The following is a 20,559-nucleotide window of genomic DNA, read 5'->3' on the forward strand; positions in this document are numbered from 1 at the left end:
CAGAAAATAGATTCACTTTTTTTGTCTTTTGTTTATTGTAAGTGGGGAGGGTCAGGAAAGAAGCACATACAAATATTGATAATAAAGGACAAAGGTATTGTTCAGTTTTCATACCAAAAGTATAAAGGTGACATATCTAACATTTACAGGGTACAACAATAATTAATATAATAAAGGACTAAATGCATTTTTAAAATGGGTTTGGATATAAAAATAATACTACTGCGAGGCTGAATATGTTTAATACGATTCAGTGGAATATTTAAGACATACTAAACAAAACATAGCACTTTACATCCAGGAAATGAATGGGACTTTTTGAAACTAATCTAAAAAAATATGCCACATGTGCATGTATGCGTGTGTGTGAGGAAACGGCCTGTAGTGTTGTAAATGTGCCGCAATGTGCACGAGCGCAAAAGTGCCACGGGTTAAAATTGAAAATAAATTGTGGCTCATTTGTTAAGTAGCGACCATGTCAGTCTTTTGGTTTCCCACCTTCCCTGTTCCAAAACAAGTTTTTAAACAACTAAAACTCCATCCACAGTGCTAGGATACCACTTGTAAACATATTAGACAAGGTCCAAAACACTGGCAGAATGGTTCTGGGGGCGATAAACGGACAGACACTGATTTTTAAAAAAAGGGAGATTTTATAAAAAAAAAAAAAAAGAGAGAGAGAGAGAGAGACAAATGTTAAAGAAACATTGCATATCAAAGCATTCCCTTGATGTTTTCCTTTTGACCGTTGTTGGAGTCCTCAACTATACGCAAATGAATTATTGTACAGTGGAACCTCCAAAGTGGAACACAATCTGTTCTGCCCATAAGAAATCACGTTATGTGAACCATGCATATTTGTGGCTCAGTATTGGCGAATTTGCAGATTATCAGATCAGATGGCATCCCAGTAAAATACTGACAGCGGAAACTGTTATGTCATCTGACCTTTACACTGAAAATGCTGAAAGCATTGCCGTGCATAAGGTATATTATTGGAATGGCAATGCTAATTTTTGTTCGAACGTCTATGGCCCTTCGCATCATAATTTAGCATTAAGCTAATGGACTTTCATAAAACAAAATTACATGGTTTGGTTGAAGATTTTGGTGTTTAAATACGTTTCACTCTCTTATGTGAACTTCAACTGGGAGTGACGAACAGCTTGAAGCCAGCACAGTATTTGGAAAAACGCGCAAGCGAGTCTTCTTTTAATTTCCTCAATGTGATGTTATACAATAGTCTCCAATTTCTTAACAGAACAGTCACTAAGGAATACATTAAAAAGTGTGTTTTAATTAGATTCTATTCACATTAAAACTGTTCAAAATATATACGAGTGATCAAATTATTAAAAAATTTATTTTTTATTTATTTTTATTTTTTTTTTACATGGTTTATGGCCGCTATCACGCAAATTTCTACCGACCTTAAGTAGGTCTGGAACGATACGTATCTCCTGTACTAGGGGAATTTGAACTGCTGATGTACTGAGCAGACCCTTTCCAATGGGGCAGAAAGTTCCATTTCGTGTACTGTGGTTCTAGTCACACTTTTTTCCCCACCACAAAAACAAAATATTTTGGGGGCGTGGTTGAACTCCAACTTTGCACCACTTTTGGGTCGTTCCACTTTGGTGTTTCCACTTGTATTAAGAGCATGGGAACAGTCAAAGTGCACCAAGTCAAAAACCCGATAGGTAGCAGAGTGAAGGACACCAGGGGGACTTTTCTACTTTCCCCAATAACTATAGTGGGACGCGGGAGTTTCACATTACGAACAGAAAGACGAAAGCGCTGCCTGCAGCGCCGTCCTTTCAGGCACTGCGTGGGTTATACGGCCGTGCTCTACAACGGGTCAGGACGCACAGTGAAACAAAATGGACAACGTGCATGTGTCGAGTGAAACCGGCACCACTGAGATACTTTTAAAAAAACACTGGAGACTAAACCTTTAAAAGACAACACACTGAAGGCAAAGTGGCTATGGAAAGTCCTTTGAGCATTTAATTCCATATCCTTTGATTGGTCCATGTAGTAGTACACCCATTGTCTTGACTACAATTCAGCACACGAGTAAAGAATATCTTGCTAGTAAAAAAATTTTCCACAACTGTATGATTATTCTACACACTTTTAGGACAACATTGGCATACGAGTAGGACAAATACTTGTTCTAGTGAGGTAACGCAACTAGTGGGCATTTTGGTGCTGCTAGTAGCGTCCAGGAGACTAGTAGTGCATGACATGCCTTCAAGTGCATCCTAGTAGTGTCACAAGTGCAACATAGTGGTTTAGTAGTAAGGTTTAACTGCATAGTATTGGGCCAAAAGTGGCAGAAGGAATGGAAAATACATTTCTAGTAAGATAGTCATTCTACTAGTGAGCTCAATTGTTGAGTTGAAATGGTTTGAAGAAGAGCGACAGAGGGTAGCTAGAGAAAACAGGAGAGAGGGGTTGAGCAGAAGACAGAACAATCCGTATCAAAAAAAGCCCCGTGATGACAGCAACACAGCGCACCCTACTAACTACTGACTGGCACCTACTAACTAGTGTGTCTTACTAATGAGGACAAAGAGCCTACTAGTACATGGCCCTTAAGATGGATATCAAGAAAGCCTTTATAGAAAGGCATTTAAATAGAGCATTTATTTGATATCCTTGATAAGGAGTGCACAAAAGACTCGTCAAGTTTGGTATGCTAATATGTTTTTTAAACATTTTGTATTATTTTACTCTTAAGTGGGTCCTGGTTGTCACGGTCGAGAGAGGGTAAGAGATGCCGAGTTTTTTGCGACGCTGGCTTTTCGGCTCCTATGTGGTTTCCTTCGCCCTTTTGTGGCGGGAGTCTCACAGACCACGCCCACAGACGCATCCATACGTTTGGAGATAAGCGAATATACCAGCAATGTCGCTGCCGCCTATTTACTCAGCACCTGCCTTATTAATTCCTGCATCCTCGCTGACACAAAGTTGTGAGGGGTGGCAATCTGGACTGCCCTTCATAGTCAATTATTCACACATACAGTTCTCTACAAAGCCTCCACAGCGACGAGGCTATTTGTGCGTGAAAGATGCCTACTAGTTGGGCCTAGTAGTTACTACTGCAGCAGAGTAGTAAGGCTTAAATGTGTACTAGTAGGCCAAAAGTGGAACTTGTAGTGGAAAAGGTATTCTGAGTAAGACAGTCTTTCTACAAGTATGCTTAATTGTCTAATGAGTGAGGAGAAAGAGTGTACTCGTATATGGACATTAAGCTGGATATCAAGGTTATCGAATAGTTGATATCCTTGATATTCAAAGACAGTAGTGGAAAAAAAGAGTTGTTCTACTAGCGCACTTGTCTTACTAGTAAGGGAAAAGGGTGTACTAGATCCTGGATCTTAAGTCAGATATCAGGCATACGGAATAAATGCTCAAGCAGCTTTCCACAGGTGTCATTGGTTGTGAACTAAAAAGCGGCAGGCTGCGATGGTGTGGTTACATACCTCAGTCAGATAAAAAGGCAATTGTCAGAGTGGCCAGCAGGGGTCATCACTGAGGCACTCAGATTTGAAATGGGGGGAGCATTGAGTCAACCTGAGCGTTGCGTGCTTGCTTTGTCACGGTCTAAAAATCGAGGGAGGTTTCAAGAGTCCATCCTCCATATGGACCAGGATCTAGTGTGGACCACGCCGGGTCTGTCCGAGGCCTCGCTCGCTACCCGCCCTCCCACTCGCCCTCCTGCCTTAGTGGGGCAAAGGAACCAGCACCTCCACGTAGTTGAGGGGGAAAAATCCCGACTGGCTGTTGAGCATCCCCTCGTACCAGTTCTCGTCGATCTGATTGGTCAGCGTGATGATGTCGCCCTCTCGGAAGCCCAGTTCACCCTCGTTCTCCGGCTCGAAGTCGTACAGCGCCTTGCAGCTAGGCTGCTCCGGGGCTGCGGCCAAGGGGAGGGAAACGCAGGACTTTTCAGAGCTTTTACTGGAACATGACCGGCAATAATGAAACATCCTGTATCGCCAGGTTTCTCGTGGTAGTGGGAAGTAACAAAGTACAAATACTTCCTTCGTGTATTTAACCTTTGGATACTGTTCATTTTCCATGCATACAATATCATCCATTAGTAAATGGATGATTAATCTTTAATTACTTTGTTGGGTGTTTTACTCTTAAAAACTCATGGTGAAAAAATGCCTTTTTGTTGTCAAATGTCAAAACGGGTAAAATATTTACTAAACTGATAACAGAATTTTTGGGAGAACCTGTCCTCTTATTTTCTGAAAAGCTCCAACTGGCTGTTTTTGTGCTCAGGCCAAAGCCCATCTAATGTAAAAGTGTTGCTTTGGTGCCATCTTGAAGCATTTTGGTGACAAGTAACTATGTTGAAGGGAGGAGCTTCATTTATGCAGGAAAAAAGTAGTGCTTTGCTGCCCTAATTTACAGGAAATTATAAACCTCTCCTATTTTGCAGTTGGGGTGTCAAATACCTGCAGATTTTTGCTATTCGCAGCAAGGCTCAGTCCCTAACCTCCACAAATACGGGTGAACACTGTGTACCTGTACTTACTTACCTCACTTAGCTTTACGACTGAATCAGTACATCTACACTTTATTTTTGTCTGTACTTCTACTTAAGTACAGAATGTGAGTACTCATGCCTCCTCCGCCGCTTGTACCATATTTCCCCCATGCACTCAGCCACCACCCGTGTCACTGATGTGATCTGGGACCAACACAGCACACACAGGAGCTCCATGCACAAACAAACTACACGATTGTCTTAACAATTCACTCTTTGTGTGGCGTCACTGTCGAGCTCGAGAAGCGCAAAGAGCTGATCACTCCTTCTGCCCGTAACAATGTGTTACGTCTCTCAAGGTATTTTACACTGACTCGAATGGAACTGCTGTGTTAAGCAATCTTTATCTTGAGCACATTTGTCGCCAGATATTTTGAGTGGTATTTGGCAACCTGAATTTATCGTTTATCCATTTTATTGTCTTTTCTATATAAACGGTATTTTGTAAATAAATGGAGAAGCGATGAGTAAAATTGCCATTCATTTCATGCAATTTTGAGGAAAAAAAACATATTGGGATTTATATCGTTAACATGATCCAGGGTATAAAATTTTGTCCGTATCAAACAGCACTATAAACGTGTGTTTTTGGAACATGAAAACACACACATTTATTCCGAGCAAAAATAAATAAAGTCCCAAACGAACGGAACTCAACTAATGTAGTCTTTGATGTAAAGATATTTATTTGGACTACGTGGGGTCCTCGGTGCATGACAGTTCTGTTGCTAAGGCAGCGACTTAACCCAAATTTGTACATCATAATCTAGCACTAATTTACACTGAAGCAGTAGTAAAGTCATCATTACAGTAAATATTTGTATGAAAAACACTTCGAAAGAGTACATACAAAGGTAATTGAGCATGCCTTCCTGTCCTGGCTTTTGGTCCACCAGATGGCACTAATTATTCCCCATTCGGAGCAAGCAGCAACATGTCACACCTTTTGCAGTTCTCTGCAAGGGTGCCTCGCCACTAAAATGATAAGCACGTCACTATTAATGTTGATATTAAGTGTTAAAAGGGTTAAATCCCCCCCCCCCCCCCTTAACCAATTTTTTAGATGTACATTTGAGGGTGTAGTTGTTTTCTAAGACAGAGTCATATGTAGGGGGGAAAAAAAGTTTTGTTTTGTTTATCAGCTTTTTGGGAACGTGACAAATTTTGTTGGGAACAACTGAGGGGGGATGATGATCTATAAAGAACCATTAATGGTTTATCATAGTGACTTATGCAACGTGAGTTCAAACTCTTATGAAAAAAAATATAGTTACATTATACTGATAAATTAAACAAGTAGCAGGCTCTTATTACAAGCTTCGAAACCTCAAAAAGAACCTCAGTAATTTAATATTTGTTAATAAGGCTATTAACACCCAAACGTCATGCAGGTTAACAACAAACCATGTTAAAAGCATGTTTCTTGAAAGTCAAAAATCATTGGCAGGATGTACCAATGCAAAGCAGTTATATTTCAACATATACGCCACATGATATATTTTGTAGCTACTTTAGTTCCTTTTTAAAAAAAAAAAAAAAGATGCAGCTGTTCAAAACACAGGATGTGGATTTGTTTCACCACGTGCACCGTTAGCAAGGAAAACATGAAGCGCACATGTTGAAATTGAGTTTGTACTCTGCTTCTTTCTTCAGCGCAAAAAAAAAAAAAAAAAAAAAAAAACGAAACCCAAAACAAACGCATAAGACCACAAGAGAAACTCATGCTCTGCCCATTCTGACTCACACAATGTTTTCTTCCGAAAAGACAATCTGGCCCAGTGAATTGACGGCTCTGGTGATGTCACGGGAAAGAGGAACAAGGTCAGTCGGACAATAGCCAGCCAAAAGACACACGCGCGGACATGCATGTAAATACACTGGATGTGTCTGAAATGTTCGTGCTGGGTTGCACTGACTGACGCAGGTCTTGTGCAATCATGTCAGAAATGGCTGGAATGTTTGTCAGCTCAGTTTCAGAACCAGATGTGTCAATGTGTCCTCAAATTAATGCCCCGGTTTTCCCGGAATTGCCGGACATTTTGTGTGTCCTCTTCCGAGTCAGAGAAAAAAAATCCATTAACAACTTTTTGTGAGTGCCTCACCTGAGTTGCGAGAAGACGGCGGGGCCATTGAGGTGGAGTAGCCCCCGTTGGAGTGGTTGTCTTCTCCGAAGTCAAACAAAGGTTTGGGCTTGGGCGTGTATTCGCGTCTTGGTCGGGACTGGGCTTCATTCATCCTGTTGAAAAAGATGCGAAAGTGAATCACAGTCTGTCTCATTCGGACCGATGCGTACAAGGCAGTGTGTATTTTGAAGTGCTGCGAGGTACTCAAGACAAGTATAGTAAATCCGAGCCAAGGTGAACCGGGTCCTCAGAACTTTAAGGCCGATGTGCTAACCAGTCGCCCACTGTGCCGCCCGACCGCAAATTATGCTCTGTAAAATGGATGATGAACTGATGAGTTCAAATTAGTTTTTGGTGCCATATTTTGGTGAAACACGCCATGTTCAAGAAAAGTTTGTTTTTCAACAATATTTTATTCTAAATCAAAATATTTTCATCGTAATTGCAAGCTGTGATGGCATTAGGAAGTATCAGTACTCTGTATTGGCAAGTAACTTAAATGTGAGTATTTGTACTCTGTCTAAAAAATGTGGTGTCAGTACATCTCTAGGTCACACACAATATACTGTAGCGGGTCATCATTCAGGCCTCAGCTATATTGCACATTTTTTAGCACTTTTTTTTTTTATTTATGGGTTTTTACACTATATAGGCTAGTCTGAATTTTGAGCTGTGTGCCTTTGTAGTACCACTGCGGTCTACTGGAAAAGATAGTGTAATTAAGAGGGGAAAAGGAGGCAGAGAATGTCCCAAAATAAGCGCCAGTAATAGTTGTTCCCACAGAGCAGCAATATGCCTCCAAGTATTGTTGTACGCTCTGTTTGTATGTTCTGCTGCTGTGTGTGTTAAAGTTCCACCTGTTTGAACATTTATAGTTACAATAACATCAATACTAATTTCCGTTATCCCGTATATGGCGTTTCACATTACGTTAACGTTAATCTAATGGAATTGTTCGGCAAAATTAAATGGTACTGATGAACATTTTGGTGTTTAAAACATGCAATGTTGAATTCTCTTTTGTTTTAGGTGTCAGTTTCGCAGTAAACAAACTGGGAGTGACAAACTGCTTGACGCAAGCACGCATTGACTCATTTGGAAAACTGTGACCCAGCGAGAGAAGAGGCACTTTGGAATCCTTTAAAAAGTGTGTTTTATGTATAAATGTGTTTCAAGCATGTTGGCGGGGAAAACTATTTTAAAAAATGATATAGTCTCTTTCTATTTCACTCATGTTGTGTATGCCAGGTTAATGTTACTGCACCTTTCTCCAAGCTTGTCAGACAGCTCATCCAGGACCTGAACTGCCTGCCGGTGGTACTGCAGCTGGGACTCCACCAGAGACGAAAGCTGGCTCACCTGCTCAATCTATTCGCAAAACACATAAGAAACAACACAGTGTCAAAGGAGCCAAACCAAACTCTCGTTTGTGTAGCAGTCAGGCTGCACAGAGCAGGGATCAAAGTCACACTTCACAGTAAAACTAATAACGGAGTTCTCACGTCGGTCTCTAGCAGGTTGTACATGCTCGTCTCTGCAACTTCCTTCGATTCGTGAAACTTCTCCAGGGCCTGTCGGATGTCCTCATCCGGAATTTTGCCCTGACGCTTTTTTTTGTAGTCGTAGTCCAAACGGCGACCTTCCAGCTTTTTGAGGTGGTGCTGCGACAGAAGGGAGTTACGTCTCTTCAGGGCATCCTCATGAAATAAAATGTGTCATGCGGTGTAAAAACCTGAATCTCTCTGAGGTCCTTGTCGCAGAGGCCTTGCAACGGATCGATGAAGTTCTGTTTGACGTCAATGTCTAGTGAGTCTTTGACTTCTGCCATTCTCTTCATGGCTTCCCCGACTTCCATGAGCGCTCCGCCTGGAGATGGAGACGAACAGCTCAGACACACAATAAAGCAGGGACATTTTAGCCACAATCTGCTAATGTATTTTATGCTTGTTCAACTAAACTATATCATGTCATCGATGACCCTCATTAAAAAGATGTCGTTGTTTTAAATGCGCCACATTCAAACCTGAGCGCCAAACCCCGGAACGTGTCCACAAGCCCAACACGCATCTTACCAAAGTTAGTCTCCTCTCCAAGTTCCCTTCCATACTTGGTCATGCATTCTCCCAGAAGCCCCTCGGCCTGGGGGTAGCCGGGGTTCTTCACCTGACCGCGTATTTTAGACATGGTGTTCAACATGGATAGTTTAGCCCTTGAAGCTGTGGGAGGAGGAGTAGTTGATGAAACGCGTCCAAATTCTTGTGACATAGTACTGTAACTATACAAGTATTCCCACCCGCCGCCCCCCCTCCATCTTACCAGGGTTGGGCTGGAGATATTCTGATGTTTTGGAGATCACCTCTGCGACAGCTTTACTGGTCACGTCCACTTTCTACAAGCACACAGCAAGAGCTCCGACATCCAATTGTGTACAAAAATATTATCACTGAATACTATCGTCATTATTACTGTCTAGGGTTGGAAACTTTTCAAGGGAATTAACAGAAATGAACCTGTAATGTACAAAACTGAAGGTTAGCTGGTAATAGGGAGCTAAATTAAGTAGTGTAATGCCCTCACACATGTGGACAAGGATCTGCTTATGACAGAAGAAAATATTAATTTATTTATATTTTATTTATATGTATGCTCGAATACGATACCTTTCTATCAATTTGTATATTACTCTCAATTCCCCAGGAAAGTTTCCATTTTGAAATATTTAAAAAAATTCCCTTTCATCAAATCACCATGAAAATGTACTGTAAACTTCCACCCCATGGCAAGCTATTATTGCCTGGTGATTTTTCATTTCACAATTTACAGTTCTCTTACCCGCTCCAGATCTCTGAAGTCATCATCAAGTTTGGTTCCTTCAGCACCGCCAACTTTCTCACTCACCATCTAGCGGCAGAGAGGAAGACAAAAAGCCATGGAGGTGGGGGGAGGAAGGGGAGTATAAGAGGGTGAGGTCATTTAATGAGGCCCATAAGGTTTTAATAGACCTGTCCACACGCCTGCTCTACAGCCAAGTGCAGCCATTTGCTTTACTGTATTGTTTTGGTGTGTGTTACACTCACAATCAAACACTGCTAAAATTTGTCACAGTAGGAAGGAGTAATTGTTTTGACCTCATTTGCTTCAGGGCTCCCACGACAGCGATTATATCTTAATTAATATCGGGCCACTGCGTTAAACGCCAAAAACATGCATTTGAGCTGATGCCAGCAGGTCCTGTGGGCTAATGACAACAAGCTAAAATACCAAAGAAAGAAACGGAACCCTGTTGAGTACAACATGGCATATCTCATACTCTCATCTCCAAAATGACTACTTTTCAGGAAATCGAAAAAGCGCCATCTTGCTTGAGTTAACAAACACCGCATCATTCAAGTTGATATTACTGTAATTTCTCGTGTACAATGCGCATTTTTCACCCCCAAAAATGGTCAAAAGTAAATAGTGCGCATTATACATAGGTACAGGAGAAAATGAAAAAGACTTTCAAATTATATAAATGTATGCTGCCATCTAGAGGTTATGAAAAAGCTGTACACTTTCATTCCACTATTCCACTGCCCCCTAGAGGTTATGAAAAAGTTGTACACTTTCATTCTAGTATGCCACCTAGTTTATGAAAAAGGTGTAGACTACACTTTCATTCCAATGAAAGAGGTACATATGACTGCATATATGTACAATTGTGCTCATAAGTTTGCATACCCAGGCAGAATTTGTGAAATATTTTATTTTTTAAAATATGACAGATGACTTAACAACAACCATCATTAATTTCTTTATAGTTATGTTTTGTTTAATGATAATGCTTTTCTGAAATGCTTGACAGTTTAATTTGAATCCCATCCATCCATCCATTTTCTGAGCCGCTTATCCTCACTAGGGTCGCGGGCGTGCTGGAGCCTATCCCAGCTGTCATCGGGCAGGAGGCGGGGTACACCCTGAACTGGTTGCCAGCCAATCGCAGGGCAAATAGAAACAGACAACCATTCGCACTCACAGTCACACCTACGGGCAATTTAGAGTCTCCAATTTATGCATGTTTTTGGGATGTGGGAGGAAACCGGAGTGCCCGGAGAAAACCCATTAAAATAAAATTAAATGTCTTTCGCCTGGTCCTTCATGTTTTCTTAAAAGAACTGTAAGCATCTTACAAATTCTGCCTGGGTAATCAAACAAATGAGCCCAACTGTGTTTTCTTATTTACTAAATAAAAGCAGGGCTGTGAATGTCAAAATAAGAGCAAGTAAATAAAAATAAAGTATTGTGTGTTGAAATAAAGTGCTTAACTTCAGAATAATTCTTTGAAAAAAACTAACAGAATACTGATAATACTTGTTTTGATCATATGTGTAGAATCAAAATCATGCATTGTAAAAATGCATTATACATAGGTAGAAGGGTTTTCCAGGATTTTTAGGTCAACTTTGGGGGTGCGCATGATACATGGGTGCGCATTACACGTGAGAAATTACGGTACCTTATATTGCTACCATATACTGTTGCACACCAACATCAACACAACCTCCAAATCACATTCAATTGCTTAGTAAATGGCTAGAACAACGTGTCAGTCCACATCAAAGTCTGCTCTCACGCCTACCTCCCAACAAAAAGCCTTTAATACTTCACAAAAGCAAAAAACTCTGTGGTTACATCATTTCCTACCAAACTCCTCAAAGGTCGTACACCATGAGTCATGCAACAAATAAAGGATGAGCAGGCCCAGCAGTTTAATCGGTGGAAATTAATCTGAACGCACTTATCTTTGGGGCTGACCAGTTCATTCTGCAGCAGAGAATTGCAGCGATCCATTTTTACCGTAAGAGGCTTATTGAAATGTATTCAAACTAACTATTTTCACTCATTAGTAAAAATAAAAAATAAAAAAATAAAAAGCACAGGAAACAAAATGCCACACAGCTCCCACAGCATGAGGGAAGAGGCGGAGTTTTACGACCCTCTCAGACACTTCAAGTGGCCGAGAGCGTTAACAGATTTGTTCTCAAGCTCTTTGCAACACTTTAAATGAGTTAAAATTCGTCAAATAACAGACGACTTGGGAACAGACTAACTCGTACGGATTTGTGAAAAAATAGGAAAATCAGAAAAATCTCCAAATACAGTGAACCCTCGTCTATTGTTTTTACATTTTAGAGCCAATTAAGAATGTATAAAAAACAATTATGTTTTGTTTTTATGTAATATAAGTGATTTACTTACTCTTATAGTTAAGAGTTATAATGTTCAAATGTTACAGTTTATAGCGACAGTTGAACCGTTGGAATGGATTCTTTCTATTTCCATTATTTCCTGTAGGATTTTTTATTTTAATCCAAACAAATTTGAATACTGTTTGCCTATTAGGTTTAGCTGTAGCACGTAAATATGTATAGTATATTCAACGTCACACCCTGGTCACGGCTTCTTGTTAGCCCCTTACACAAAATGCGGTATTCTGCCTCTGATACTACATTGTAGCTTGCCAAATTGGCAGTCTACTTCTGCTTCCCATTCCGTATCGGTACCTTACACACTTTGCTGGCTTTGTATGAAAAGGGCTAACGACACATCATTGATTTCTTGATTTATCTCACGTTAATACCACACCCATCCCAAAGAAGTCACATAGTTCCAATCCTAGAGTATGCTGCTGAACGATGACGCTAACATGGCGTGCCATAAAAACAAGCGGCACAATATAATTCCGAGCCTCAAGAAAGAACATCAAACTAAACGTTTAACTGAGTAACTATCAGATCCGGGAAATCTAACATCAGGAGAGTGACTGAACTAAAAATAGTTTGAAATATCGGTAAGACTTGAACTCCTTTTGTCATGACTAGAATTGGAGCGCTCATGCATATTTGTGAGAAGGCTAAAGTTGAAATGCAGCATTGAGGCATTCACGTCACAAGATACTGATTTCCACCCTCGCAGAAAAAGATTCTTATCGACAGTCCTCCCGGTCCAAGTTCACTTATCTACTATTAATGGAAGTTAACCAGCCTTAAATGTCTTTGTGAAGCGGAAAATGCAGTTTTATTTATTTAAACCTCTGGGGGTGGATTTATACAACATGGTTCAAGTAGTGACACATTTTATTTTGCTCTCAAGTGGCACATTTGTATAGGTGTCATGGAATCTGATTTCCTCTGATAGGATGCAGGCCTCTTCCAAAGGCGGTTAAAAATTACGATTCAAATTGGATATCCACCAACGTGAGTGCGGTGTAAACGGATAGATCCGATATATCCACTCAGTGTCTGTTGTTGGTGTTATTTACGTGCAATATGGGTGTCTGTGCATGCAGGTTGCTTCACATGTTCTGTCAGGATAGACACAAGCATAGACATGTCTGCTATGAGTTACTAGAATTGTACATGGAAATAGACAGTCCCCAAAAAAAATCAGATATAGGCATTAAGTCGGAATGAGGCACTTGGTTCTGCTGTGTAAATCCAGCCGATGAAACTGTGTATGCCCTCACATACACGCAAGACTTTTGTTTACATGCACACACGATCAGGGAAACTGAGCATAAAACCACCACGAAATGTCGCAAAAAATGTGTGTGGGTCATCGCAAAGCCTGTTTAAAGCCCACATTGGGCTTCAAAGAAGGAACATAACACAAAAATCAACTGATTTTCATTTAAACTGCTGAAAGAAAATACTAATTTGTCTAAATCTGCTTTCCCACAATTTGAGGTTCAGATGAGAAAACTATGAAAGACACATTTTTCCTGGCAGATTAAAATTTATTTTATGCCATAATATGATTCGCGCTTGTCAGGGATCGAACACTGACAAATCAACAATATTCAAATTGGCTGGCAGAGCCTAGAGTTAAGGGCGCTCCAAACGTCTTAAAAATGATATCTGGACACATTTGGGATTTTACGATCATACAGGGAAGCACAAACTGGACAAGTCACACAGTGTGTAAAGCCTGTCATGGAAAAATTGGGAAAAACTGCAATTTTTAGCCATATCCACCCTAACTTGCTCACCACACCAGCCAAGAAACAGACTTGAATCTGTAAAAACTCCCGCCTAACTTAGACAAAGTGAAAAAAATTACCAGGCTGTGAGAGTCTTTATTGCGAAGGATTTACAGCCGTATTCCATAACTACGAGTGTGTATTTCTGTTGTTGTTTTTTTTTTCTTTTTAACCTCGCCTGATTAACAGTGTTTTATATTTTCAGGAAGGGCGCTGTCCCAGTGCTCTTATTTTCTGGCTTTTATTTAATAATGTTAGTACTGCACTAGGTTTTGTTTTTGAAACTTGAGTTCACACTACAAGTAGTCAGTCCGCCTTATTCATGGTCAACTTTTTTGTTTCATGTATTTTAAATTAAAAAAAGGAAGCTCATATCTCACTGCTTATATTCATCGCTGACAAGTGAACAAAACCATAGTAATACAGAACGAGGTATGACAGACAATTGATGTGATGCATGTTGAAACTGAATCGAATCGACTCGTGAGACCAATGAAGGTTCCGTGCAATTTGGCTGAGTGAGAAATTATAATATACAAAGTAAGACAGAATATTCTAGGTAAAGTGAGCTGTTTACTTCCAAGACTCCCGGACCTCCCGCTACATATTAGTCATTGAGCTATGCGTCATCATAGGCTGAGTACTTGGGGTTGAACGTTTTGGTCAATAACCACAGTTCAAGTATATTCCCTTGCTTTTAAGGTCACTGTTCAGTTCACAATAAGTATGGCGGGGGGAACGACAGGTCTCGTTATCGTCAACAACTGTACAGAAATCATCTGTAAATCATTTATTTTGAAGGGAAATTTGTTGTAAGATGCATATAAAATGATAAAGTGTTTTTGGATCATAGTTTGCAGCATATACTGCAATGTATATGGTATAAGATACTATATTAATTGCCTATAGGGAATTGTTAAAACAAAAATTCAAATAAGGCGACAATAACTACTTACATTTTTTCACTATTCCGTCCCTATCCCCTTCAAATAGTAGTGGTTTAGCGTATCGGCAAAAGTATATTGCTATCCATGCCATCCAAAGGTGAAAGGCTAAGCTCCACTGTATTTGTTTACAGAATAGGTATGTGGTAAGAGCGCAGTTACACTTCCTGTCCTTTACCCAATATATTCCAGGCTGGAACTCGCCACACCTCTGTGCTGTACTGAAAACTCCATATACATGTACAGTTACACCTCTCGTGAGTACACACTTTATCGGTTGACCCTACACCTTTCCATTATGTTTGTAAACAACAGGCGCCATCTTATTACCGCAATGCAGAAAAGCGATTGACTACGGCTAACCTGAACTGAAAACAAAACTTTGAGGTTGTTCGGCCAGATATATCCAAAAAGGTTCAGTTTTTGTGATTTTGTTTCTCTGTCCTTTTAGGCTCCATGTATTTGGTGTCAACGATAATGTCCAAAAAAGAGGGAGATAAACAAGGATGTGCGCACTGTTGGGCACTGATATTCAGTCCCACTTCCTGTATGCTTCCAGTGAGGAAAATCTGAGCTGTGTCAATTGTTACTGAGAAGGGGGAAAACAAAGGAGGTGCAGTCAAAATAAAAAAAATTAAAAAAAGGTGGTGCTTATTTCTGTGTTTACTCGTGGCGGGCCTTAACCCGACTTAATCTACCTATTAATCACTGCCAGCCTTCCCAGTTAACATGGATATTTGACTCCTAAAGTCGTCAATGGCAGTGAATGTGTTAATGCCACCACTATTATGTCACAATTATAGCAACCATCAATCCTATACAAAATCACAATCAAATAGCACACAACTGTCACATACATAATCTGGAGTAGTTCAATATTTATCTAATAACATGACAAAAATGTGATTAACAAACAGCATACTCACTAGAGATGCTGATTATTAAATATATTATGTGCACTGTGCAGATCGCTACAGTTTTGCTGGTCCAACTTGGCTTACTCTGACCAACCAATCAGAGGACAGAAAAATTCCGACATTCTTGTGGGAAAATTTGTTTCAAGAAACAGTCTCATTGCTTATATAGTTATGTTACATGGGCCAACACTAGTGATTCTGAAGGCCCTGGGCAGATTAGATTGACATGGTAATGCATCGAGTCTGAAATATGATTGGACAAAAAAAGGGGGAAAAAAGAAATTCGAACAGCCACATACATGTACTGGAAGCACTTCAGCCAAGCAAAACCCTTCTAAAGAAAGACAATACACTGTCGGGAATATATTTTAGGATCAATGAATCCACCAATCATCCCATCGATTAATTAACACATTCACTGCCTTAGAAGTCAAACATCCATGTTAACTGGGAAGGCTGGCAGTGAATGAGATTAGAATAGATTTTGCATTATCAAATAACACCACCTACCAACAGAATACAATAAGAAATGTCCACAAGGTGCAGGTATTATTGTTGTCCACTTGTGGTCAAAACCCTCACACAGCGCAAACGACTCTAAATCAGTCTGGCATGCATTCCAATCGCTGACTAATTACAAGCGACGATCCCCCCAAGCTGAGAACAATAGCACACTAGCCAACGACTTGAATACCTTCTACTGCAGATTTGAAAAGGACAGTTTCACAACACACACCCACCCGGCCGCACCCGCAACCACAATCACACCTCTGACTTCTGCGTTAACCATCCATGAACAGGATGCTGCGTCTCACAGCATCATCAAACAACAAAAGATTAACAAAGCGGCAGGCCCGGACCATGCGTCCCCATCCTGCCTCAAAGTCTGCGCGGACCAGCTCGCTCCAGTCTTCACTCAGATCTTCAATAGATCTCTGGAAATGTGCAAAGTTCCATCCTGTTTCAAACGCTCCACCATCATTCCAGTCCCCAAGAAACCTGCAATCTTCGGGTCTGAATGACTGCAGGCCTGTCGCTTTGACATCTGTGGTCATGAAGTCCTTTGAACGTCTCGTGCTGGACCACCTCAAGAGTATCACAGGTCCCCTGCTGGACCCCCTGCAGTTTGCCTACCGAGCGAACAGGTCTGCGGATGATGCAGTCAACATGGGACTGCACTTCATCCTAGAACACCTCGACAGTGCAGGGACCTACGCGAGGATCCTGTTCGTGGACTTCAGCTCAGCGTTCAACACCATCATCCCTGAACTCCTTTCATCCAAGCTTCTCCAGCTCAGCGTCTCACCTGCCATCTGCCAGTGGATTTACAGCTTTCTGAAGGGCAGGCCAGGCTGGGGGAGCCCACCTCATCCACACGCAGCATCAGCACTGGGGCGCCCCAAGGTTGTGTCCTCTCTCCGCTGCTCTTCTCTCTCGCTACACGAACGACTGCACCTCAGCGAACCCGACTGTCAAACTCCTGAACTTTGCAGATGACACCACTGTCATCGGCCTCATCAAGGACGGTGACGAGTCTGCATATCGACAGGAAGCGGAGCGGCCGGAGCTGCGGTGCGGCCGACACAACCTGGAGCTGAACACGCTCAAGACTGTAGAGATGATCGTGGACTTCAGGAGGCATCCTTCGCCACTGCTGCCCCTCACGTTGTCCAGCTGCCTTGTGTCAACCGTCGAGACCTTCGAGTTCCTGGGAATTACAATCTCTCAGGACCTGAAGTGGGCGACCGACATCAACTCCGTCCTCAAAAAGGCCCAGCGGAGGATGTACTTCCTGCGGCTTCTGAGAAAGCACGGCCTGCCACCGGAGCTGCTGAGACAGTTCTACACAGCGGTCATCGAATCGGTCCTGTGTTCTTCCATCACAGTCTGGTTTGGTGCTGCTACAAAAAAGGACAAACTCCGACTGCAACGGACAATCAAAACTGCTCAAAGGATTGTCGGTACCCCCCTACCCACACTTGAGGACTTGCACGCTGCCAGAACTAAGACAAGGGCGTGCAAAATCCTCTCGGACCCTACGCACCCCGGTCACCAGCTCTTCCAGCTCCTTCCCTCAGGTTGGCGCTACCGATCAATGCAAACTAGAACTAGTAGACATTCCAACAGCTTCTTCCCTCTTGCAATCAACTTCTTAAACAGCTAACCTATAATTCCATCACAACAAGCTGGCAATTTTTTGACTTGAGTTCATTGTCTCATTTCTGTGGGGCCAATTATGTATACCTCGTGCACTCACTGTAGTTGTCTCGCCATGCTGCACTATTTGCATATACTGGCCACTCATGCCAGAGTAGCATCTGCTCCATTTGCACACTGATTGAGGAGTATCTGTAACATTTGCACAATCGACATTGTCCCAGATGATCGCACTACTCGTCACTTTATACCGCATACACTCCTTGAAGTCTCAGCGCCCTTTGCACAATGGTCATTGCACCGGACTATTGCAATATTAGTCATTCGAACTGCTCTAAGTGCGAGAGGACTCTGCATCTTTTTGCACAATTGTTTTTTTGTCAATGTCTTTCTGTCTCCAAAGTGTTCTGTAAATTGACTGTCTGTTGTACTAGAGCGGCTCCAACTACCGGAGACAAATTCCTTGTGTGTTTTGGACATACTTGGCAAATAAAGATGATTCTGATTCTACACTCTAGTATCTGTGACTTTGAATGTGTGTGGTTTTTAAAATCGGGCCCTGGCCTGGTGAGTGACATGGCGTCATCAAGTGAGAGTAAACTTGGCTGTTGTGAGCTCAGGTTAGCAACTGGCTGTTAACCGGCTAACCGTCAGCCAGTGGCAGCTTGTGTATGAAAGTGTAATTTTGTTCAATGAAGCCATGTAAACTGTACCGGTGGCTGTATTTATCCTTCACCACTTTTGGGGGCATTACAATACATTCTAACTAGCGGCGGTAGGCTATATAAATTTGCTAACATCGATGTGTCGTGATGGGAGATGCTTTTAAGTAAACATTGCACTATATCTTCATTTTAAGTCCAAGATGACCCAAAGTGGACAGTTTGTCTTTTATGGACTGTTTACGCCTGGCTCACTGTCATCATGCCGATTTATTTGTACACACAACGGGTCGTGTGTTGACAGTAACATTAGTCAATGTGAAAAAAAATGATCCCTCTGACTTCAAGGCAAAGACTTCACTTCAACGATCCAGCCCTACTTCTGACAGTGTCCGCCATTGGTGTTTACACACGAGCTACCCAGATATTGCAACATATTCTAACGGTCAGGGATCTGTGCATGTTCCTGACAGGAAGCCCGAGGCCGAAACCAAATGTCTTTCCTGCTTAGATCAGCAGGGGTGGTGGAGAAAAAAAAAAAAAAAAAAAAAGACATTCTTTTACAGCATCCCCACCCAGGTTGGGTCGTAGTAGAAGACGACCCACGTTTGAAATTAACAAACAGCACTCAAACTCATCAATTGTGTGGAAGAAAACCGTGAGGGTCCATAATTGACCTCATGGATTTAAAACAAACAAAAAAAGGAACAAAACAAAACAAAAAAAAAGGGGGGGGGACTAACACAACACAGCTGGAGTGGGAAAGGAGGTCATCAGGTCTCCAGAAAGCTGACACATTTCCACTAACACTCAAAAGTTGTTTGCTTCTCATTACCCCCCCCCCCCCCCCCCGCCCAAAAAAAAAAAAAAATGACCTTTGATATATAAATTCAAAGGTAACTTACCAAACCAAACAAAATAACGCTACCATGACCGGAATAGTCACCTCCACTTTAATTAGCTTGGGAGTGGGAAGGAGGGATGGCATAAAAACACTACAAAATATAACGTTTGTTTTTTTTACTGTAACCGCACATAAAGGAAAAGAGAAGCTATCAGTGAATTAGCATTAGCACAAACTAAATTGCGTTAGCTTCGATGCTAAGTGAAGCTAGTAGCTACTAGAGTTGCTTAGCTAGCCCAACCCGAACCGGGGAAAGGAAAAAGTTGTAACAAACCTGGCTCGCTTTATAAAACTGCTTCTTCAAGCCTGCCACGGACATGTTGGCGGTGTCTTCAACTTCCCAGCGACTTAGTGGCGTGAACGTGTCAAAAGTTGGCCGCGCGGCGTTGTTGTGAGGGGAAAACGGGTGAAAATGTTGCGGAGGTATCATAGGACTGCTCAGCCGTCCGTCAACTGGGTCGGGACACGCCGACTGACCACGTCCGCGGGGGTGTCGTCCCACTGTCACCGGACATACACGCACTAGGCTGTCCCGTAAGTGGAATTCGGTGAGTTTCTGTAGTGGAGGTGCCTTGTGGCTAGTTTCCACGTATTCACACAAACAAATCTGCAGAGGAATGAGATGATTCTGAGCGAGCTTCAGTCTCTTGGCGTCTACCGCCCCCTCTATGGTTGCGACTGGAAGTGCAGGTCAGGTCACCAGGCCAGATGTTTTTCTTTGGGCTTACATAACATAAAAGACATTTTAAAAGACATAAAAAAGACACATTTTAGTAGGTTGTCAGATGCAAACAATCAGTTGTTGACGTAAAAGTACAAAAATAGATCAAACATTTACCGGTCAAACACACACATAAAAAAAAACATCACACAAAAAACTCACACTTGAAACGCTCAGGCTCATAAAAAAACTTACACAAAAAACACCCCACATACTTCACTTTTTTCTTGGTGTGCTTTAAAAAGATGGCTAAGAAATATCACATCGAGCACAAAAGTGCCACATGTAACAAAGACCAAAGATTGTATACAATCATAAACCAGTTTTGGAACAATATTACTACTGACCAGAAAGTGTCAGGAAGGCACTACACTACTTTTGTACAAATTCAATCGTATAATTTGGCCCTGAGTTACTGTTCGAAAGTGCAGTCTACAAATACATTCTCTAAAAAAACAATTATGGAATATGGGAGTAATGCTGTCAGTGGTTTATAGAAAATAACAAATGTTAATTTTACTATATGCCTACAAATATAAAAATCAGGGA

General features: G+C 41.5%; 1 protein-coding gene across 2 annotated transcripts; it reads right to left on the reverse strand.

The window, feature by feature from the left end:
- Positions 1-11: 11 nt before the first annotated feature.
- Positions 12-19,915, reverse strand: sh3gl1b (SH3-domain GRB2-like 1b). 2 transcript variants are annotated; one of them, XM_061683084.1, is made up of 10 exons: positions 19,564-19,915; positions 9,520-9,588; positions 9,004-9,076; positions 8,760-8,903; positions 8,420-8,553; positions 8,190-8,348; positions 7,952-8,055; positions 6,667-6,800; positions 6,309-6,356; positions 12-3,922 (listed from the first exon to the last, which is right to left on the reverse strand). In XM_061683084.1, the coding sequence occupies exons 1-10, from the start codon at positions 19,717-19,719 to the stop codon at positions 3,729-3,731; spliced, it is 1,215 nt and encodes a 404-aa protein (XP_061539068.1). In that variant the 5' UTR covers positions 19,720-19,915; the 3' UTR covers positions 12-3,728. The 2 variants fall into 2 exon arrangements, with proteins under 2 accessions (XP_061539068.1, XP_061539067.1); XM_061683083.1 differs by lacking the exon at positions 6,309-6,356.
- Between the last annotated feature and the right edge of the window lie 644 nt (positions 19,916-20,559).

Source organism: Phycodurus eques, chromosome 8 (genome assembly GCF_024500275.1).
Source record: "Phycodurus eques isolate BA_2022a chromosome 8, UOR_Pequ_1.1, whole genome shotgun sequence".
Lineage (NCBI taxonomy): Eukaryota > Metazoa > Chordata > Actinopteri > Syngnathiformes > Syngnathidae > Phycodurus > Phycodurus eques.

Coding starts and splice junctions, on each gene's coding strand:
- sh3gl1b (XM_061683084.1), bottom strand. CDS start 19,719: ATGATACCTCCGCAACATTTTCACCCGTTTTCCCCTCACAACAACGCC. Junction 9,589..19,563: donor AGTTTTATAAAGCGAGCCAG/GTTTGTTACAAC, acceptor CTCTGCCGCTAG/ATGGTGAGTGAGAAAGTTGG. Junction 8,056..8,189: donor ACAACCTGCTAGAGACCGAC/GTGAGAACTCCG, acceptor TTTTGCGAATAG/ATTGAGCAGGTGAGCCAGCT.